The sequence below is a fragment of the Daphnia pulex genome, chromosome 8 (assembly GCF_021134715.1).
Source record: "Daphnia pulex isolate KAP4 chromosome 8, ASM2113471v1".
NCBI lineage: Eukaryota > Metazoa > Arthropoda > Branchiopoda > Diplostraca > Daphniidae > Daphnia > Daphnia pulex.
The window spans coordinates 4,673,850-4,694,121 of record NC_060024.1 but is presented as its reverse complement, the minus strand read 5'-3'; the positions used below and the strand labels follow the sequence as shown (position 1 = coordinate 4,694,121).

The following is a 20,272-nucleotide window of genomic DNA, read 5'->3' as shown; positions in this document are numbered from 1 at the left end:
CCTTAATAAAATGTTTATTTGTCCGAATATTGAAATGAGCAAAAATAAACATTTGTTTGTGCAAACGATGGTTTTTTACTTTTTGGGTGCCTGTTGAGCAAGGTGTTCAACTGCTGCTGCGAGCCGGCCGAAAACTAACGTCCTCTCTTGTTGAGCGCTCACTAAATCCTTAAGTGTGCTGCCTTTCTCTATTTCCGCAGCCAAAAGTCGCTCATTGTAATCTTCTTTTTTTTGTCGGGTAGCGGAGCCTTTAGACTTCTGAATAACGGACGTAACATCCTACATATAAAATAATAAATTAGACTCATTTCCGGTAATCTCTCCTAGTTTCCCTAAGAGAGATTCCAACACCTAAAAATGTAACTACCTTGGACTTGGATGTAGATTCTTTCAATTCACCATCTACCACTTCTGTCACGTGTTCAAGCTTAACGGTTGGATTATTTTTCAGTAGAAGATTCATTTTGTCCATGTAGGGCCATGGCACTGGCGGCTTCGATGATTTCTTTTTAGGCATACTGGCCAGTAGTAGTAACTGATTGTAACGAGCTTTCATATTCCGCCATTTGGTGCTACAGTCACCGTCACTGCGGTTTAAAACTTTCTCATCTTTCATCAACACTGCTACCTGACGAAATAAATATTTAGTATTAATATTATTTAACATGATAATATCAATATCATATGATATGACATTGAATGGAAGGGTAGTGAAGTAAAAATTGGCTTACTTTTTTCCAGAGAGTTGCTTTAGGTAAATTGGGTTGAGCAAATTTCGGCAACATTTTTTCCATGACGTCTAACAAAATTTTAATTTCCGAGTCAGTCCAATTTCTGTTGTCCAATATGTCCTCCACTTCACTATCTTTGACTGCTGCTGTTTTTAACTTTTTCCGAGAGGGAGATTCCATTTCTTCCAACATTCGAGTGACTTCAATCGCCCCGTTATCTTCATTGATTTGATCAGGATCTGGGTCCTCCTCATCTCCGTAGAAATTTGAGAAGTCCGGTCCTTCTGCTATTGATGTATCAATAGCAGCAGTTCTCTTCATTTTTCGGCTGGTATTACTAGGCTTATTGATTCGCTTTGCTGCTTGCCGAGGACCAGCTTTCTTTGGTAGAGCACTACCATGTTTGGCCGAGGTGGAAGGTGTAGCCGAATTCTCCCTCAACATGCACAACAACTTTTGGTGCATTCCGTCATTTAAATCGTCGACATAAAGTTGGCCTGTAGATGTAAGCCAGAAATAACATTAAGACTATACAAATATTTTTTCTCTATGTGTACTTACAATTAGCACAATTCTCCAGCATGGCGTCCGTCACGTTGAGAAAAATTTTCCCTTCGTCATAAGAGAATTCTAAAACGTTGTTTGTTTTCCCACACTCCACTCTTCTATCCATTGCTTTAAAGCAAACTAATTTATGGCAAACTATTCAAAATAAGTTATTTCAATAATAAGAAAATTAATAGTTAGTTGAAGAATAAATTACTTATCAAATGGGCTCGCCTATTCTCCAATTCTCGTGTTGGTCGTCTGCTGCTGTAACAACAAATAGAAAATTAGGCCAAAAATTCTTGATTTGACTGATTTTCTGTAGCCCTCTGGTGGAAAACAGTACGCACTACACTTTACATGGAGTCTTATGGGAATCTCTGATTCGATTGTTTGCTCACTTGACTTGCCCCTGGTGTACTTACCACGGCACTACGGCAGTGAGGGCGATAACGATAACTTCTGAACATGGGCATTTCTAGACTGCAGAGAAATACATTTTCGAAGCAGAAGAAAATTCTGTTTCTAGTTTACTACCCTTCCCGAATTCCCAACCCCCTCCATCCCCAACCAATCCTAAAAATAATTTTCAGTAGTTGTTCACTTGTTCGAAATCTTTATTAAATTTTATTAAATTTTATAATTTACATTTTATAATCAAATCGCCAAACCGTTCTGAAAATCGTCGTTTCGTTTTAGTTTTGTAAAAACTAAAAAGTAAAAACCCACAGTTAGGCGCTTCTATCGCTAGATGGCTATCACCTTTTGCTTTTTTGAATCCCAACCTCCACTGGCCCCCCCAAGGGATGAAAAGATCGTCTGCTAGTGCCACCTGCTGTAGTGCTAACTATTTCAAAAATGTGCTTCCAAGAATGTGCAAGGCGAGTAGGCCCTACTGCAGGCTGCAGATTTTCGTGACACAAAATGAAATGGTAAACATTTCAAATCAATTCTTTTCTTTTGATTTTTTTTTACAGAAAATAGTGTCAGGAATTCGCTTTTGAAACGGGAACGCAAATTTTCCACGTTCGTTCAATTTAGTTACGCTCTGTCTCAATCTAGTTTTAATTATTGTGTTCTTTATTTTTCGTTATTTTTTACTATTCCGTTAAAAAAAATAAAGAATAGCATCAGCCGTCAATGGATAAATAAGCCCACAAATTGAATGCACAAGGTTGACTGACGTGATAGACGTAGCCTATCACCTGATTTATAATTAGACTTTAGCCCCCTGCGGCCTGCCTATAGATGTTATACCAATGAAAAAGTAGTAGATGCCAAAAAATCGTGCGCAGTTTACGCCGATGCGCACCACAGCGGCAGATAGCATAACTAAACTTTTTATTACGCTTGACACTTAGCGTACTTCAAGAGACGAGACGAGAACCGACTGCTTGTCGAACAAAGGATCTTGAAGTACGCTAAGTGTCAAGCGTAATAAAAAGTTTAGTTATGCTATCCGCCGCTGTGGTGCGCATCGGCGTAAACTGCGCACGATTTTTTGGCATGTCTACTACTTTTTCATTGGTATAACATCTATACTATAAATTTTGTATTTTGAGATCGTTTGTTTAATTTTAAAAATTATTTTTTTTTCTCTTTGGTTCCAGTTGACTTCTGCCTCAGTATTAGAAATTACACATCATTGGAAGGACGAACATCCTGGTCTCAAGGTCAGTCAGTTTTATTTCTTTATTTTCGTCACTTAAATGGAGTTTAAGATGACTGAGAAAATATAGAGTTAATTAGCCCTCTGTGCCTACGTAACAGAAAGTAATCTTCAAGGTTCGTTTTCTTTTTTGTGTTTGCAATCACGTAATTGTATCGCAACATTGGATTAGTAATCATTTCCACCTTTGTTTAACCAGCTCCTGAAATTTTTTACCTTCTGTTCGATTCAATTCAAATGAAATGAATGATTATCATCATACTCCCGTTCACGTACAATTCTTAAACAAACTGTAAGCTTTATATTTTGGTTGCATCAACATCTGAAAAATCGAGGAATTATTTTCTTTAGATTTCCGACATGCCACAACTGTGTGCCTTTTCTTGGGTACCAAAACTATGCGCAGATCTATCGCAGATCAAACGACAAATATTTTTCAAAGTTATTCGATCTAAAGACTTTTGTTCGGTGATTCGTTGACAAATTTTCCTTGTGTCAACCGTCGCCCATACAGGCTATAAATGCTTCAGTCGATTTCCCCGTCATGTTTTTTTTTTCATATCGTAAAAGACATTTTTCTTAGCTGACAAAGGAACCCGTAAATGCAGAACAGTTTATTTAGGAATAGATAGTAAGCATTGTTCTTGCTTGAAATGGACATCAAATCCACGAAATAATCAAGTCCATGGGCAATTTTATTTGGGGCACCAATGTCTGCTGATTGGATACTAAAATGAGTAGAACTTTGAGTTGTACCACGCCAATTCCATTGCGAAGTATTCCTCTTTCCCGTTTAAAATCGAAATTGGTTTCTGGCACCAAGGATTGGGCCGCGAACTGAATCGAATAAATTTTCCAGCTCGCTCAGTTCCAGTCATGGCCTCGAGGTCTTGCAGGATGCGGACATATCGCCGTAGAGTTTCCAAAGAGTCGCCTGCATCAAAGTGAATCTCGACAGCCAGTTGTTTGACCTTGTCGCTAAGGAAACCGCTTCGTAGCATTTGAGGAATAGCTTCCCATTCGGATAACTCGATGTCCATTTTCAGAAAATCGATTAGCGTTGAGGACCCATGACTATTCGCCAACATGTCATAGATGGACCAGGCCGTTTTCATATTCCATCCTTTAGTGGGATGCAATCCATCCACTCCGGACAGGCCGATGTTGTAGAAATGGATTTTCTCAGTCCGATTGTAATCTTTCACTCCCATAGATGGATCGAAAGAATAGACTTGGCATCCGAACTTTTCCATGGATTCATCGAACGACCCTGTCGACATTTTCAAGTTCTTGTCAGCCAAATATTTCAAGAAATAGAAAAAAGTGCGTAGGTTTTGACTCACACAAATTGTTGATGCCAAACGAGTAGACAAGACAATTATTGTAGACGGGAGCGATGGATTTGTCGAGACAGACAGCTTTGTGGCCGTCCGGTGCAAATAGGCCTGCAGCACCGTATATCATGAAACCGAAATCGACAGCGAATTGACATGTCGTGCTGTTGGTCCAGTGCAAATAGCGGAAAATCTCCTCGGCTGACATGGATTCAACTTCCGGGTGTCCGTCGATGGCGCTAGTCGAATAAGTGCTGGTTGTTGTAACTAATTGACTGTAGGCAGCAGTAGGCGCAGTTATCAGCTGGGGACTAGATGACGATTGATGAGATGACAGCCACATCAACAAAACCAAGAGGAGCAGTGCCAAAGCAATGGTATTCAAGATTGTCTTCGACATTCTCCGCGGTTGATTATTCTGAATGGACATAATGTTTAGAAAAGAGAGCAAACGAAAACAACGTCTAGATTTGAAATAGTCCAGGTCTTTTGTTATATTCCATGTAGGCCTAGTGGAATTAAGAGTAAGACAAAAAAATTATTAACTGGTTGGCAGATCGAGCGTTAGTGTTGCGACGATCGCGTTAGGATACTGACTGCGAAACGTCACAGCTTATTTCAAGGCAAACCCCCGAGCTAGTACAGGCGTGTAGAACTGTATAGATTAAAAGGACAGCGTATAGTTAAAAGCTCGTATTACTTCGATCTCAACGATGGAAACACAAGCCGTTTGCTGGACATTCCAAAGTTGATGTGACTGCATAAATCGTGTCTGCTATTGTATAATAACGTTTCTGTTATTTTCGTGCGTGCAATATTCATGGGATCAAGTTCGATGCACATGTCGTTCTAAAAAAAGTGTCGACTCTCAGTTATCGGTTTTCCCTGTCAAAGAAATGAGAACTGACAACAGCTGGTGATGACTAACCAAAACCAATAATTAGAATTCTGTCTGCGGCGGTAAATTGTATACATCTTTTCGCCTTCCAGTGATTTTACTGGACGTCAACTCATTAACGATGGATATATTTTCAATGACAAACATCGCTTTCCCGTTTCGTCGCAGTTCTCACGAAATTGACAACATCCGTCCCCCCAAGTTCACGAAATAGCCACCCATTCCATCAAGCTTATAGACAACTGCAGTTTTAATATTTTTCTTTCAGCATTTTCTCTGGCGCAATAGCAAGAAAGATTTCAATAAAAAGAAAATCTTGAGTCGTAAAATCTGATCATCAATCAAATCAATTTTAAAGACACGCATATAAAAGCCAAGACTCATTACCGGCCAACACTTTTCTCTCGGAGAAAGTATATATAGTCAAAGAAAGCTTTCCCGCTCGATTCTAGAAAAAAAAAATACTTCTAAGGGGATACTATTTTTCTTAAAGCAAGGTCCCCAACATTGATCAATTGGGCAAGTTAATTTTTCTCAATTCCATTGCTTCAATGGCATTATTTCTAAAATGTCAATGCGTTCTAACTGAACCCAGCACTTGAAAACACTTGGAATTAAGAACAGAGAGATTTACCGCCGCAGACAGAATTCTAATTATTGGTTTTGGTTAGTCATCACCAGCTGTTGTCAGTTCTCATTTCTTTGACAGGGAAAACCGATAACTGAGAGTCGACACTTTTTTTAGAACGACATGTGCATTGATCTTGATCCCATGAATATTGCACGCACGACAACAACAGACACGTAATTATTCAATAGCAAACAAGATTTATGCCGTCACATCAACTTTGGAATGTCCAGCAAACGGCTTTTGTTTCCATTGTTGAGATCGAAGTAATACGAGCTTTTAACTATTACACGCTGTCCTTTTAATGACTGAGCCAATGACTGGAATTTTACACGTCTTCTATGCAGACTTAAAGTTTTCAATTGTGTCTCTTTCTTTGTTGAGACCCAGTAAAGAGATTTTATTTGATATTTCTCTATTAACTGAGCTGCTCCTGCGAATAGTTTTCCATTGAATAACGACCGTTTAATTATTCTATCCAAGTTGGATCAAATGGGTTGCATTTGTTAGTTGTTACCATCGCATTCCCCTGCCAGATCCGGGTAAGATATCCGGTCACTCTTTTCGTCTAGTTTTTAACACAAGTCACAAAAGGCGTGACGACTCCTGTCCTTCAAAGTGAATTCGACTTGATAGTAGGCCTAATCCTTTCACCAGAAATATTCGTTGATGTAGAGCGTGTCGTTGGTGATGAGGGGCCAACTCCTTTGGTTTTTAACTGGCGGGTGTCGATGTAGGAATGGGCCGGTGCGTGTTGGGTGTAATCGGCCCTAGACGATAGGAACTAAATCTTGACCTACACTCTCGTCCTTTTTTAGGCTACATATTTGTAGCTGGTGTACAAATTCGTCTTTGTACACCTTTTGTACACCTTTTGTATATACTGTAAAGGAAAAAACGATTTGTACGCCTCCTTTACAACTATGCAAATTAGGTTTTTTCGAGTTTTTCACTCTTTTAGCGAAAGGAAGAGACCCAAAAATATTTTTTTCTCTCTTCGTTTTTTCGTTTCTCTCCCATCCCTAACCGCCCTAATCTCAAGTTCTTTCTTGAAAAGCCGCGCGATGGAAATCCATAATGGCGGCTAAAAACGAAAAATGTTTCTAAGTCCCATCACCGAAATTCAAAGATGCTTTTAGATGAACACTCGATAAGTTGTTGGCTTAATATATTGTTAGCAAGCTCTTTAATTCAACAATGATTGCAATCAATAGCAATCTTGAAATTAGAAGTTTCTTTCTCTGCCCTAAGAATTAATTAGTATTATAAGCTTCCCTACTGTATATCAATAGCTGGTGGCACAGCGGATAAATATTGGCTTGTAAATCTGAGTTTCCGGGTTCGACTCCCGATAAAAGCAAATATGGTTATGGCAGTCTGTGAAAGAGTCTAAGAAAGCCATGAACTACAGAATGAGAAGGAGGATAATATCAAATGATGAGATTAAATGAAGTAAAAGCAAATAGAGATAAAATAGAGGGAACCCAAAACTTTTTCCGTTCATTCTTGAAAGTGGGGGATGGGTGAGAAAAACGGTGGTCGCGCACTCTAAATTTTTGAGAGGCTACGAAGGGGGTACTAAGACCCTTTTTCTAGTAGTCTTTTGGGAAATCATACTAAGATGGTACTAACTCGTATGTGGGCTACGAAAAGGCATTCGTACGCAGGGCTACTAATTCATCGTACGACACATACTAATCCTTCGTACTACACATACTAACTCTTCGTAGTCATACAGGATTATATGCCCCACCCACTTTTATTCTTTCTTCGAAACCCCTCTTTCTTGTGACCCACACCCATACTGAATTACCATAACGCATTCATATTAATACTGAATAATAACCAAACAAACAAGATCATTTAAACCGCATTTATTGAAGGCGTTAAGCGAAAAAGTTAAGCTTAAAAAACGGTACATTCCTGAGTCCTTGAATATTGGGAGCATTGCATGTGAATGAATACAAATTAAGTAAGGGGCAAACACTCTAATTTGCTTACAAAAGCGCCAATATTGCAGCTACAACTAGGCACAATTCCGTAAACTGCATATTCAAAAAATTGGTAAAACTCCATCAAAACGGGTTTAGGATACTCGGTATTAAAGGCAAAGAAACTTGAGAAAAGAACGTTGAATGCATTAGAGCATTCACTTCCACAATCAATTACATAGAAGTCAACGACGAGAAAAAATTGCTTTGGAGCAATTAAAGTTCCTAGACAAACAAGGAATGGTTGTTTCAAGTGCTTAGGCTTGTTTTTTACGAATTCCTCCAAATTAGTGTTTTCCTATAAGATAAAAAGGGTTTCAGTTAGATGATGGAAAACAACGAGGGAAAAAAGTAACTCAAAATACAGTAGACAATTACCTTGAGAAAAATTACGAGTTGTTGCAGAGTTGTGTTCAGTTGACTTTTGGCTTGTTGAATTCTTGGCATCAATTTTACACACACCACCAGTACCTTTAAAAATGCTGTTGACATAAAAGAAAATATTTAAGAACATAAATATAGACAGCGAAAAGTGTTGGTTGATAGGTGTTACCATCTGTTGATTCTTGAATTTCCATATTGTTATAAAGAGCTAGACGGATTAATCTGTTTCCATACTTCGACATAAAGGTTCCGATGTCAGATGTTTTAGGATACTGATGAACATAATCGGCTATAATCTACGCATTTAAACAACTGTTAGAAAATGTTCAAATATTATTTAAAATGTCTCTAGCTAATTATACCAGTCTTCCGAAATCCACATCTAAAAATCTCGGGAATTCGGTAACAATTGCAGTTGGAGTGAGTAGGATATTTGCAATTTGGTATCTCCTGTACTCGTACGTCTCATCCATATACTCCATTATCTTCGATTTGTTTTCCAAAAAAACACCGCAATTTTGCAACCAAGCAACCTTGATAAAAAGTAAAAATATTTAATGTTTTCGAACATCGATTTCAATTAAAGAGTGGCCTACCTTTGATTTACATTCAGCGACATACTCATCTGATAGAGGCTGCTCTGCTGGACTTGACTTCTTCAAAGATTTCCCTTTACCTTTCCTTGCATCGTCTTTTGGTTTTTCCACAGATTTCCTCTTTCGTTGATCGGGAGTCAACGCAGCTTTTCTCATCCGCTTTAAGTGTTGATCAATGTAAGCATTACCAGTTGCGCTGTTGTAAATATACGTATAAGCAGGTAGGCCATCTCGAATTAACCCCATCTGAGGAAAAGCAGCTACAATAGCAGCAGCCAATTTTTGTTTGGTTGACGCTTCTGGGTAGTAATTACCAATTGTACGAATAACGTGGCCCAATGCAATATTAATAATAGTGTTTCGGTCCACCTCAGTAACAGGCATCGCAACGTCAGCTTGATATTTCTCAACGATTTTTTTACCTTCTTCATGGGCATTCAAAATTTCTTTTACATCAAACGTCAAATTCTGTGGGTAGGAATTTTAAAAAAAGTTACATTTTCAGATTATGGATAAAAACTTAACAAAAAACCATATACCTTTTCACAAACTTTTGGAGGCACATGGTTCTGCAAATTTGAATCACTTGCAGTTGGAACGGGTTCGCTGAATTTCTCAAAAGAAAAAGGCAATGGATCACGTGAGGTAGAACTACCAAGAAGATCCTCCATTTGATGATTGTTGTCCACCAATTGATCGTTCAAACTTGTTTGAAGATGACTCTCCCACAACTGTGATTCGGGTGTTACTGTACCAGAGGAAGGGGACTCAAAATGGTGCAAAATGGTTGGGTCCATTACTGTCGAATGGCTGGTACCCATTGACAGACTCTTGATGTATCGAACGAGTTTTACTCTTTGTCCAAGTGAAATGCCAAGACTCTGTAGTTGATTTTCTTCAAGCGTCAACAAAACGTCTCCGTCAATATCGTTCTCTGAAAGAAAAAGAATTTTCATTAACTGTATACTGTATCTCAAAAAAATACTGTATACAGCGAATCGAGTTCACGCGCTTTCAATTTTCTGTGTAATGAAACAAATGATCAAAAGTGTGCGATCTCCATTCGCTAAATATTGCATTTTTTTGAAGTTGTGTGGATAGTTGAAATTATGGGGAAATTTTTGATTTGAAATGGAAAGGAAATTAAATAATACGAAACCATGAAAAGCATTTCCGAGATGCTTTCTATAAAACCACTGAATATTAATTTGATTTTTGTTAAACTAAGTGGCGGGGCGACACAAAAGACTCATCTGAAAAGGGGTCAAAGTTTTTTACTATCCACAACGGTTCACATTCAGCCAGATTATTAATTGAAATCACATTCTTAAGGGTAGTTAAAGCAACTATAAACGAGTGATAATGTTCACAGAAACAAATCGTGTTAAGGAAAGTTATTAGCAAAGAAAAAACGTCATCGCCCTCTACTATAATCTTTTGAATGATGCCAAATTCAGGGAGAGCATTTTCTGTCTGATGAGAATTTCGGAGAACAACCACTGAATTTTCTCGATATTCCCAGCCTTTAACCTTCAGCCAATTCGTTACATTTACAAAGGAATGTTGCCGAAAAACGTCGTTTTCAATGTCGACATCAATCAGTTCACCAAACAAAACTGTTTTTAAGGGGCCGAATTTGGTTTTTGGTTCAAATAACTCCTCAGATAGCATTGAGGAGCATTTAAATAACTGTAAGTGGTTTGCAACAGACAAAGTAATATTTTTGAAATTGAAATTTACTTGGGCTAGTCTTTTGGCAATATTGTGATACGCTTCATAGCGCATACACCAATACCTTACAGGAGGGCCTTGTGAGCGAATGATCTGGGGATAATGAACCATGTGATGGAGCTTGTTAATGCCTTGGACACTTGGGAACGCTTTACGAAATTCTTCAAAGTAACGCATAATCAAAACTTCGAGAACGACGGTATGCTCTTGTGTTACTACAGGGGAAAATATGATATCCATAATGTGGCGCAAAGTTAGTATGATCGCAAAATGGATGTTGCCCTCCGGAATTTTGTCACCCACCAAAAGAGCAAAAATGTTTATAAGACAAAAATTTTGCCCAGCACTTTGTTTCGTCGAATAATTGCCCCTTGCTTTAATATTATCGTCAGTAAACTTGGCCGATGGTTTGTTTGAAAGATCATAAAAGCTGTACTGGAAATTCTCAATTCTTTGATTTAGGAAATCTGCATCTACACCGTATTCAGGATAAATTGTTGCCAATGCGTGTAAAACAAGTTTAATTGAAAATGGGCAAACGCCTTCAAGAAAGTCGTGCATTGCATCAAAATTTAAATTTTCTGAAAAATGAAAATATCTGCTTGCATTAAGGAGACTTGCATATTTTATTCCTGACTGAGATATATCACAAACTCTTTCATTTGAAGCTACCACAGCTTGGTCGTAGTTATTCCGGTCTCTCAAAACGAGCTGGTCGACATTACTTTTAAAATTGATTTCTGATCGATGTATTAGGCAAAGACGACAAAACTTATTTGCCGACGGACTCATAAAGCCACCAATTTCGTGAGCCCCCTTAGTGTCGGCAGAAACGGAAACAAGGGTACCTCGAATGCGAAAATTAGGCAGATCTGGAATATCAAGAAGCATCCCTTCCTCAGACTCTAGCTCTTCCAACTCTTTCATGAATTCTCGAAGAACAAATCCGAAATTGTCCTCAACAACATCTAGAGTTTTACAGACGGCAAAAGGATGGATATGGGCAAGTTGAGACATTAGATAAGGTGGTAAGTTTAAAATGGAAAAACAAAACATTGCAAGTTGATGAAATTTGGTCTTTGAACCACAAGGATTACAAACTTCCAGATCGTCATTGAAAATTTGAATTCTCAGTGCTCTTGGACACTCTTTAAATAACTCGTGTGATTTGTAGTGATTACTGTCTATGTGGCCACGCATTCTACCGTCAGTGCTTGGTTGCTCTCCAAAATACAAAGCTCTAAATTTAGGAATAGCGAAAAGCAAAGATAGTGTTCCTTTAATTGAGATGTAGTGAAAAAATCGAGGAACAATTCGTTTTCTTAGGGTGTTTCTTTGAAAACGATTTGCCCAGCGGCGTTGCTGTATCGACAGTAACTGCTTGGGTGATTTGTAACCAAAATTTTTTATGTAAAAAGCACTCCTGCTCGTCTGTGAATTCAAGTTTGTAAATGCGTCTTCTATTAGTGAAAGGGGACTTTTGGCGGCCTCAGCAAGGATTTTTGTCATTTCTGCCGAAACGAAGTTCAATGCACTATTCGTAACATTGAATTTTGTTCGAAGATTGAGAAACAACTTAGCTACCTGTACTTGCTTCTCACACACCTTTGGTTTTTCTGCAACATCAAAATCTACATCTACACTGCCATCAATACTTTCATTTTCTGTCAAACTTTCAATTTGTGGAACAGCTGTTTGCGAGGTAACATTATCTCCTTGAAAATATTCACACTCCAATAAATGATGTCGAAACGATCTGAAACTCATTAACTGAGCTGAGCAAGAGTTCTGTCCACATATTAATGGGTTACTTACACGTTTACTTGTCTTCATGTAATGCACATGTTTGAAATGTATAACAAGTTTGAGGTAAGGACCAGGAACTACTACCTTACAAATGAAACATTCAAAATTCTTCCTTGAAGAGGGTGTTGATTTGGACTTGTTCGGAGGTTTTTTTTTCAAAACTGAGTTGGACATTGCCTATTGTGGTATTTTAAGTTTACTGAAGGTGCAAGTCAAGTCAAGTAAAGTGCAAGTCAAGAGGAACTGGGATCACTAAGGTAGACAAACCTTATTTTTACTTGGATTTGTTTGACACTTTTTGCCAATTTGAGCTCTGAAAGCTAAAAAAAAATTTTTCAACTTGTTCGACAAAAATTTTTCCACTAAGAGTTGTTAAGCCTATACAGAGTTGTTTCAATTTGATCGACAAATGTCTTTTCAAAGATGGGTTGTAAAAAGGTAAAAAGCAGATTGAACTTGTTCGACAAACTTGAAGCTGACAAAACTAACATTTACCTCTAAACACATTTGAGTTGAGCTCTGAAAGCTCAAGAAAAATTTTTCAACTTGTTCGACAAAAATTTTTCCACTAAGAGTTGTTAAGCCTATACAGAGTTGTTTCAATTTGATCGACAAATGTCTTTTCAAAGATGGGTTGTAAAAAGGTAAAAAGCAGATTGAACTTGTTCGACAAACTTGAAGCTGACAAAACTAACATTTACCTCTAAACACATTTGAGTTGAGCTCTGAAAGCTCAAGAAAAATTTTTCAACTTGTTCGACAAAAATTTTTCCACTAAGAGTTGTTAAGCCAATACAGAGTTGTTTCAATTTGATCGACAAATGTCTTTTCAAAGATGGGTTGTAAAAAGGTAAAAAGCAGATTGAACTTGTTCGACAAACTTGAAGCTGACAAAACTAACATTTACCTCTAAACACATTTGAGTTGAGCTCTGAAAGCTCAAGAAAAAATTTTCAACTTGTTCGACAAAAATTTTTCCACTAAGAGTTGTTAAGCCTATACAGAGTTGTTTCAATTTGATCGACAAATGTCTTTTCAAAGATGGGTTGTAAAAAGGTAAAAAGCAGATTGAACTTGTTCGACAAACTTGAAGCTGACAAAACTAACATTTACCTCTAAACACATTTGAGTTGAGCTCTGAAAGCTCAAGAAAAATTTTTCAACTTGTTCGACAAAAATTTTTCCACTAAGAGTTGTTAAGCCTATACAGAGTTGTTTCAATTTGATCGACAAATGTCTTTTCAAAGATGGGTTGTAAAAAGGTAAAAAGCAGATTGAACTTGTTCGACAAACTTGAAGCTGACAAAACTAACATTTACCTCTTAACACATTTGTGGTTTTCTCACTGAACTCTTTCCCCAAGAGATGAGTCTCAAGTTCCAGTACTGTTAACTTTATAACAGTGCTCTTAGAATCGACGACGAACATGGCAACCGTTCCAACACACGCGGTCAGCAAGAATCAAGTAGGATGCAATCTGATGAAACGAAAAGTATGTTTATGGTAGCTCTTGCACACTTTAGTCAAAGCCAGAATAATTATTTGTTACCTTTCAAAGTTTCCAGAAATCGAATAACACAATTTGAAAATTTAGACAAGATTAAACTTGCGCAGACAGCCAGCCTATACTTGCAAATTTCTGATAATGAAAATTTCTAAAAATGGCTGACTGGCTGAGCATATTCTGAGTTTCTAAGTCCTATCAGCTGACAGGTGGACTAAACAGTATCCTTTGAAATATTTTTCATTTTCAAGTATTCAGAGTAACAACTAAAACAATAAGTATGACTATATTTTAATTTGTTTTTGAAAAGACAAAAGCAATTTCTTTTTACAAAAATTATTCAATTTCCTTACAATTTTTAATTTTATTGCCATTCTTATTCTCTCTAATCCCACTGCGCACTGCGGGTATGGGTAAACAGTAATATCCTTTCAAAGGATATTAGTCTGATTCACTGAACCGGTAACACAAACACTTGCTTGCTTCGAAGATCCTTAAGATTTTGTGTTGTTTCATTTTACCTGAACTATCGCTGTTATTATTTAAAAAATGGACTATGTCGAAGAAGTAGAATGCAAACCGAATAAAGTTTACGACTTCTATGCTGACATAAAAGTTCATATTGAGGATGGGGGTGTAATCATGAAAGAGGGAGTTCCCTTGAAAGCCGATTGCTATGAAAGGATGCTGAGAGAAGGTAAATTTGATGGTATTTTCTTATTATTGATTGCATGTCTCACTCTTAAATCTATTACATTTACAGTACACTTTTACCGGAAAATGAATATGGCAAAAAAGTACACTCACCGGTACTCAGATTTCACACACCAAGGCAAGAAACTAATTTGTGAACAAGACTTTTTGGATGCCATGAAGAATGGAAATAGGCCTACCTTTACCATAGATGCCTATGTCTATTTACAGGACAATACTGTTGGTTGGCTGAGGTTCATCCCTCAAGAGATGAAACACACCTATTACGTCGACGACTATTGAAAAAGATTATTTGATTTTCCCGTATGTTCATCATGCAATATATTTAGGAAGTAAATTATGTTCATGAGTTCCTACTGCATATCAAATCAATAAAATCTTGGTCATAGTAAGACATGGTTTTTTATTTAAACTTAAAGAACACTTTTATTTTAAAAGAATGGTTTTATAAGATAGATAAAGTTAGTTGTTTAATTAAAACTTAAGACGTATTAAAATACTCTTTAAAATTAAATGTTAGGGTGCGTTGGGAGGACGAGAAGGCCAAAAGGGATGCGAAGAGGGGGTGTTATAATCCATTTTACTCGTACGGGTCTTCGTAGTGGCTGACTACTGTATTTTTTTAATGAACATACTAACGGAGTACGAAGAGGGTTCGTACATGCACATACTACATAGTACGGGTCGAAAATTATAGTATGGTCTCTTCGTAGTAGTGCATACTAACAAAAAATATTTTCACTACTACGAAAGGAATACTAAGGTTCATAGTACTCACATAGTACGTACCCGTACTACGTAGTACGGGTCTCAAAATTTAGAGTGCGCGAATTTTATAAAACAAAGACGTTATGACCTCGTGCCAGGGTATACAAAAGGTGTACAAAAAAATATGTACACCTTATGTACACCCGGGTGTACAAGCTTGTACCCACTTTCATTTAACACCAAGTATGTACACCCTTTGTACGCCCAAAAAGGACGAGAGTGTAGAATTTAGAAGAATTTTCCAGAGACGTAATCTGGACAAATGATAGCATTTTGTCCAGGTTGCGTTTGTTGTTGAATTCGAATTGCGGGGAACAGCAAGTAGGCCGCCTAGACAATTTTGAGTAAATATTGCTTGAAATACATGGACGACTGTTGCCAATTTCAATTTCGTGAGAACTTCGACAATACACGCGCGGGTAAATAATTAAAGCTATTTTAAGGTTATTTTTAGTCTACATTAAAAATAGAATGTGAAAGGTTTTGTTAATACTGGCCAGCCACTCAGCTACACGTCGGACATGCCGGACAGCGACAACAACATGATCGAGATGATGCGCATCGACGGAACGCAGGTCCCGCGACGACTCACAGAAGGCCTCGAGCGCGGATAAGAGTACGAATTCCGGTTGGCAGGACGCAACACACGCAACATCACATCGGCTTCGGCCAGGAAGCCGTCCGGGTTGTAACGACGCCGGAAAGGGCCCCGTCGGGTCCATCACGTACCGTTTTCAGACGCCCGACGTGGTCGCCATCCGCTAGTGGGACGTTCCGGCCCTGGCCATGGAGTACCACGACGGACGAGTCGTGGGCTACCTGATTCAGTTCCAGAAGAAGGCGCATGGATCGACAATAGTGTAAGGATAAGGAGTGTATTGCTAATACTACATTCTAGTACAGTCACTGTTAGACAGCCAAGGACGGCCAGGGAACAGCCCCGATCAGTCCGATGCTCTACGCTTATATACCCGGCTAGGCCGGCACAGTCATACAGTACGTCCGGTTGGACTACATACCAGACGTATCACATAGCGTGGTCATTGACCACGCGACATCCCCCTCTTTAACTCGCAGTCGTCCCCGACTGCGGCAACACAACGACAAAATTCATTCAAAAACATACAACACATATCAAATAACTCACATCAGCAAAAAAAAATTACTCGTCAGGAAATATCTCACACGTGCACGTGCCGAGTAGTCAGGACAAAACAAAGCAATCGTCAAAAATATCCACAACAAAATAAATCTATACGAACAAAATTCACGCATCGACAGCAAAAACAATAATTCATTCACACTTAATTTCCTATCCCACAAAATCCATACAATAATAACTAATAAATGCATCTCTATGGCAAAGAAAACCAAACCGGAACAGTACTACGACTTAAAAAAAATGCACAAAATACTGCAACCATTTGAAAAATCAATCACGTACAAAATGTCACAAGCAATGAACTCAGTTCGACTTCCAGATCGTCACCCGTCAGTCTCTCCGATCGATAGCAATACTAATATGTAACTTTAAAAAATAACGTGACAACAGGAAAAAACAATTTTTCGGCGCATTCCGTCCTTCGTCTAACACTCAACCGTTCTCATCGTCACTTTTCTCTCCGTTCAATCACACTCCGTTCTCTCCTCCGTCGCTGTCTCCTCTTTCCTCTGTCGCTCTCTCCTCTGTCGCTCTCTCCTCTGTCGCTCGTCGCTCTCTCCTCTGTCGCTCTCTCCTCTGTCGCTCGTCGCTCTCTCCTCTGTCGCTCGTCGCTCTCTCCTCTGTCACTCATCGCTCTCTCCTCCGTCGCTGTTTCCTCTGTCGCTCTCGTTCCTTCTTCTTTCTCTAGCTTCATTGTTTCTATCCCGCTCTGTCGTCTCCGTCGCTCTCTCTCACCGTTGTCTCTTCCGTCGCTCGCTCCTCTCGCCGCCGCTCGTCGCTCTTGCCGCCGCTCGTCGCTCTCTCCGCCGCTCGTCGCTCTCTCCGCCGCTCGTCGCTCTCTCCGCTGCTCGTCGCCCTCTCCGCCGTCGCTCGTCGCTCTCTCCACCGTCACTCTCTCCGCCTCTCTCTCTGTCGTTCTCTCTCTCCGCCTCTCTCGTCGTCGCTCTCTCTCTCCGCCTCTCTCGTCGTCGCTCTCTCTCTCCGCCACTCGTCGCTCTCTCCGCCGTCGCTCGCCGCTCGCCTTGCTGTCGGGCTCCCGACCTTCTGCCGGTCTCGCAGCTTCTCTTCTCCCGTAGGTCTCTTTCAATCGCTCTCTCTCCGTTGGTCTTTCTTCTCCGCTCCTTCCACGGGCTCTCTTCGATCCTCTCGCCATCGCCAATTCTCTTGTCGATCTCCCGTTCCATAGGGGCTGATCAAGTCTCTCTTTCCACCGGTCCAACTGCCTTCCTCCTTCGGCCATCACTGTTTTCGTCTCCGTACACCATACACAGCACACTTTTCCACAACACAACAAACACACACACAAAAAAAAGAACACGAACAAAACACTAAACGACCCCGGCATGTTGCAACCTTCGAGAAATGAAACACTTCCCGTTGCTCACCGTGCGTTTTCAGTGACCCCAGATCTTGCCCGCGTCCGAAAGCTTTGACTTTTTCCGCTGCTCACTGTGCACTGTGAACGACCCCGTTTCTTGCGGAAACCGAAAAGATTTACACCTTTTGCCGCTCAACGTGCGCTCTCAAGCGACCCCAGGTCTTGCCCGCGACCAGAAGCTTGACGCTTCCCGCTGCTCACTGTGCGCTTACAAACCAAACGACCCCGTTTCGCGGACAAAAGGCTCACGCTTTTTCCCTCAACGTGCGTTTTTTTCCAAGCGACCCCAGGTCTTGCACGCGGCCAAAAAGCTCGCTGCTCACCGTGCGCTTCCTACAACGACCCCGTTTCGCGGACAAAAGGCTCACGCTTTTTCCCTCAACGTGCGTTTTTTTCAAGCGACCCCAGGTCTTGCACGCGGCCAAAAAAGCTCGCTGCTCACCGTGCGCTTATAACCCAAACGACCCCGTTTCTTGCGGACAAAAGGCTCACGCTTTTTCCGCTCAACGTGCGTTTTCAAGCGACCCCGGATCTTGCCCGCGGTCTGAAACCCGCTGCTCACCGTGCGCTAACAATAACAAAACAACAAATCAACAATCAACAACAAACAACAAATGCTACTCCCAAATTTCTACTTATCCCCCGCTCCGTTCTCCTCACCCTTGTTACCAGGGATCGCACTCAAGGCGCCGTTTTCTCCGTCACATCGTAGCTTGGCCGGAACAAATCCGCACCACCGCAATTTCACGGCACACACTGCGAATAAATTACAACACGATGGAGAAAAACGGACTTACCCTATGAGGCCTGCATCTCCACCATGTAACATACAAGGATAAGGAGTGTATTGCTAATACTACATTCTAGTACAGTCACTGTTAGACAGCCAAGGACGGCCAGGGAACAGCCCCGATCAGTCCGATGCTCTACGCTTATATACCCGGCTAGGCCGGCACAGTCATACAGTACGTCCGGTTGGACTACATACCAGACGTATCACATAGCGTGGTCATTGACCACGCGACAATAGCATGAAGCGACGTAGCGCAACGTGCTGTCGGTGCTCGACGGGCAAGGCCGTCTTCATCTGGCTGGGGGAAAACATGCATGAACTACGAATTCCGGCGATCTATGCCCGGACCAATAAGAAAAAGGGTCGGGTCCGTTCAGCGACAGCGTCTTCTTCCGAACGGAGCGGAACGTCATCCAGGCACCCATCTCGGTCCGCACGACTCCAGCGTAATCCACTCGAACGATCTATACCTGTCGCCGGCCCGCAACATCGTCATGCACCACCCAGACGGCGGCCCCGCGGCCCCGCTGCCCGTGGTCTAGCCGTTCTTTTACAGCAGCGTCGTCAACGGCAAGGAGATCACGGTCATCCTGCCGCAGGCCTCGGAGGAGTACGGATGACCCATCAGCCACTATACCTGCTCGTCGTCATGCCGGAGGACAAGCGCAGCGAGCACAAGCAGCATCCGGACCAGTTTATTGACAGATTTGATGGGATTTGATCCAGGTATTTGACGATATTTGACGATATTTGACGCGATTTGATCCAGGCCAACAGTCACGCCGGCGGCGGCCATCAGGGTCACGACAATCTCAAGGCCAGAACGACAAAACTTTTGGAATAGCGGATGCAACCCTATTACGTGGCGGCTAAGTTCCTCCGGCGCAAATTGCCCTACATTTTCCTGCTGCTGGGCAACGCGCGGCGAGGAGTTTGCAGTTTGAGGGCAGCATGCTCAACCGCGCAAGCTGGACAAGACGATGCGCTACCGCGTCTTCCTTCGGGCCATCTTCGACACGTCCAACAAGCAACTTTACACGCGTCGAGTTCCTTTTTCCGACTACCTACACTCTCGTCCTTTTTGGGCGTACAAAGGGTGTACATACTTGGTGTTAAATGAAAGTGGGTACAAGCTTGTACACCCGGGTGTACATAAGGTGTACATATTTTTTTGTACACCTTTTGTATACCCTGGCACGAGGTCATAACGTCTTTGTTTTATAAAATTCGCGCGACCACCGTTTTTCTCACCCATCCCCCACTTTCAAGAATGAAAGGAAAAAGTTTTGGGTTCCCTCTATTTTATCTCTATTTGCTTTTACTTCATTTAATCTCATCATTTGATATTATCCTCCTTCTCATTCTGTAGTTCATGGCTTTCTTAGACTCTTTCACAGACTGCCATAACCATATTTGCTTTTATCGGGAGTCGAACCCGGAAACTCAGATTTACAAGCCAATATTTATCCGCTGTGCCACCAGCTATTGATATATAGTAGGGAAGCTTATAATACTAATTAATTCTTAGGGCAGAGAAAGAAACTTCTAATTTCAAGATTGCTATTGATTGCAATCATTGTTGAATTAAAGAGCTTGCTAACAATATATTAAGCCAACAACTTATCGAGTGTTCATCTAA

General features: G+C 40.5%; 4 protein-coding genes across 5 annotated transcripts; 1 reads left to right on the top strand and 3 right to left on the bottom strand.

The window, feature by feature from the left end:
- Positions 1 to 64: 64 nt before the first annotated feature.
- Positions 65 to 1,522, bottom strand: LOC124199330. The gene is made up of 5 exons (XM_046595147.1): positions 1,495 to 1,522; positions 1,293 to 1,433; positions 732 to 1,228; positions 368 to 628; positions 65 to 279 (listed from the first exon to the last, which is right to left on the bottom strand). Exons 2-5 carry the CDS (start codon positions 1,402 to 1,404, stop codon positions 76 to 78), a joined length of 1,074 nt encoding a protein of 357 aa, XP_046451103.1. The 5' UTR covers positions 1,405 to 1,433; positions 1,495 to 1,522; the 3' UTR covers positions 65 to 75.
- A 2,020-nt stretch (positions 1,523 to 3,542) lies between these two features.
- LOC124200328 (probable methyltransferase-like protein 24) lies at positions 3,543 to 4,921 on the bottom strand. Of its 2 annotated transcripts, XM_046596530.1 has the most exons (3): positions 4,827 to 4,910; positions 4,290 to 4,698; positions 3,543 to 4,216 (listed from the first exon to the last, which is right to left on the bottom strand). In XM_046596530.1, the coding sequence occupies exons 2-3, from the start codon at positions 4,678 to 4,680 to the stop codon at positions 3,675 to 3,677; spliced, it is 933 nt and encodes a 310-aa protein (XP_046452486.1). In that variant the 5' UTR covers positions 4,681 to 4,698; positions 4,827 to 4,910; the 3' UTR covers positions 3,543 to 3,674. The 2 variants fall into 2 exon arrangements, with proteins under 2 accessions (XP_046452486.1, XP_046452485.1); XM_046596529.1 differs by having other exon boundaries at positions 4,290 to 4,921.
- A 2,438-nt stretch (positions 4,922 to 7,359) lies between these two features.
- On the bottom strand, positions 7,360 to 14,101 carry LOC124199706. Its single transcript, XM_046595623.1, has 8 exons — positions 13,864 to 14,101; positions 13,634 to 13,791; positions 9,317 to 9,711; positions 8,778 to 9,245; positions 8,544 to 8,714; positions 8,351 to 8,477; positions 8,176 to 8,279; positions 7,360 to 8,095 (listed from the first exon to the last, which is right to left on the bottom strand). Exons 2-8 carry the CDS (start codon positions 13,740 to 13,742, stop codon positions 7,775 to 7,777), a joined length of 1,695 nt encoding a protein of 564 aa, XP_046451579.1. The 5' UTR covers positions 13,743 to 13,791; positions 13,864 to 14,101; the 3' UTR covers positions 7,360 to 7,774.
- Positions 14,005 to 14,883, top strand: LOC124199707. The gene is made up of 2 exons (XM_046595624.1): positions 14,005 to 14,515; positions 14,582 to 14,883. Exons 1-2 carry the CDS (start codon positions 14,368 to 14,370, stop codon positions 14,812 to 14,814), a joined length of 381 nt encoding a protein of 126 aa, XP_046451580.1. The 5' UTR covers positions 14,005 to 14,367; the 3' UTR covers positions 14,815 to 14,883.
- The last annotated feature ends 5,389 nt before the right edge of the window (positions 14,884 to 20,272 follow it).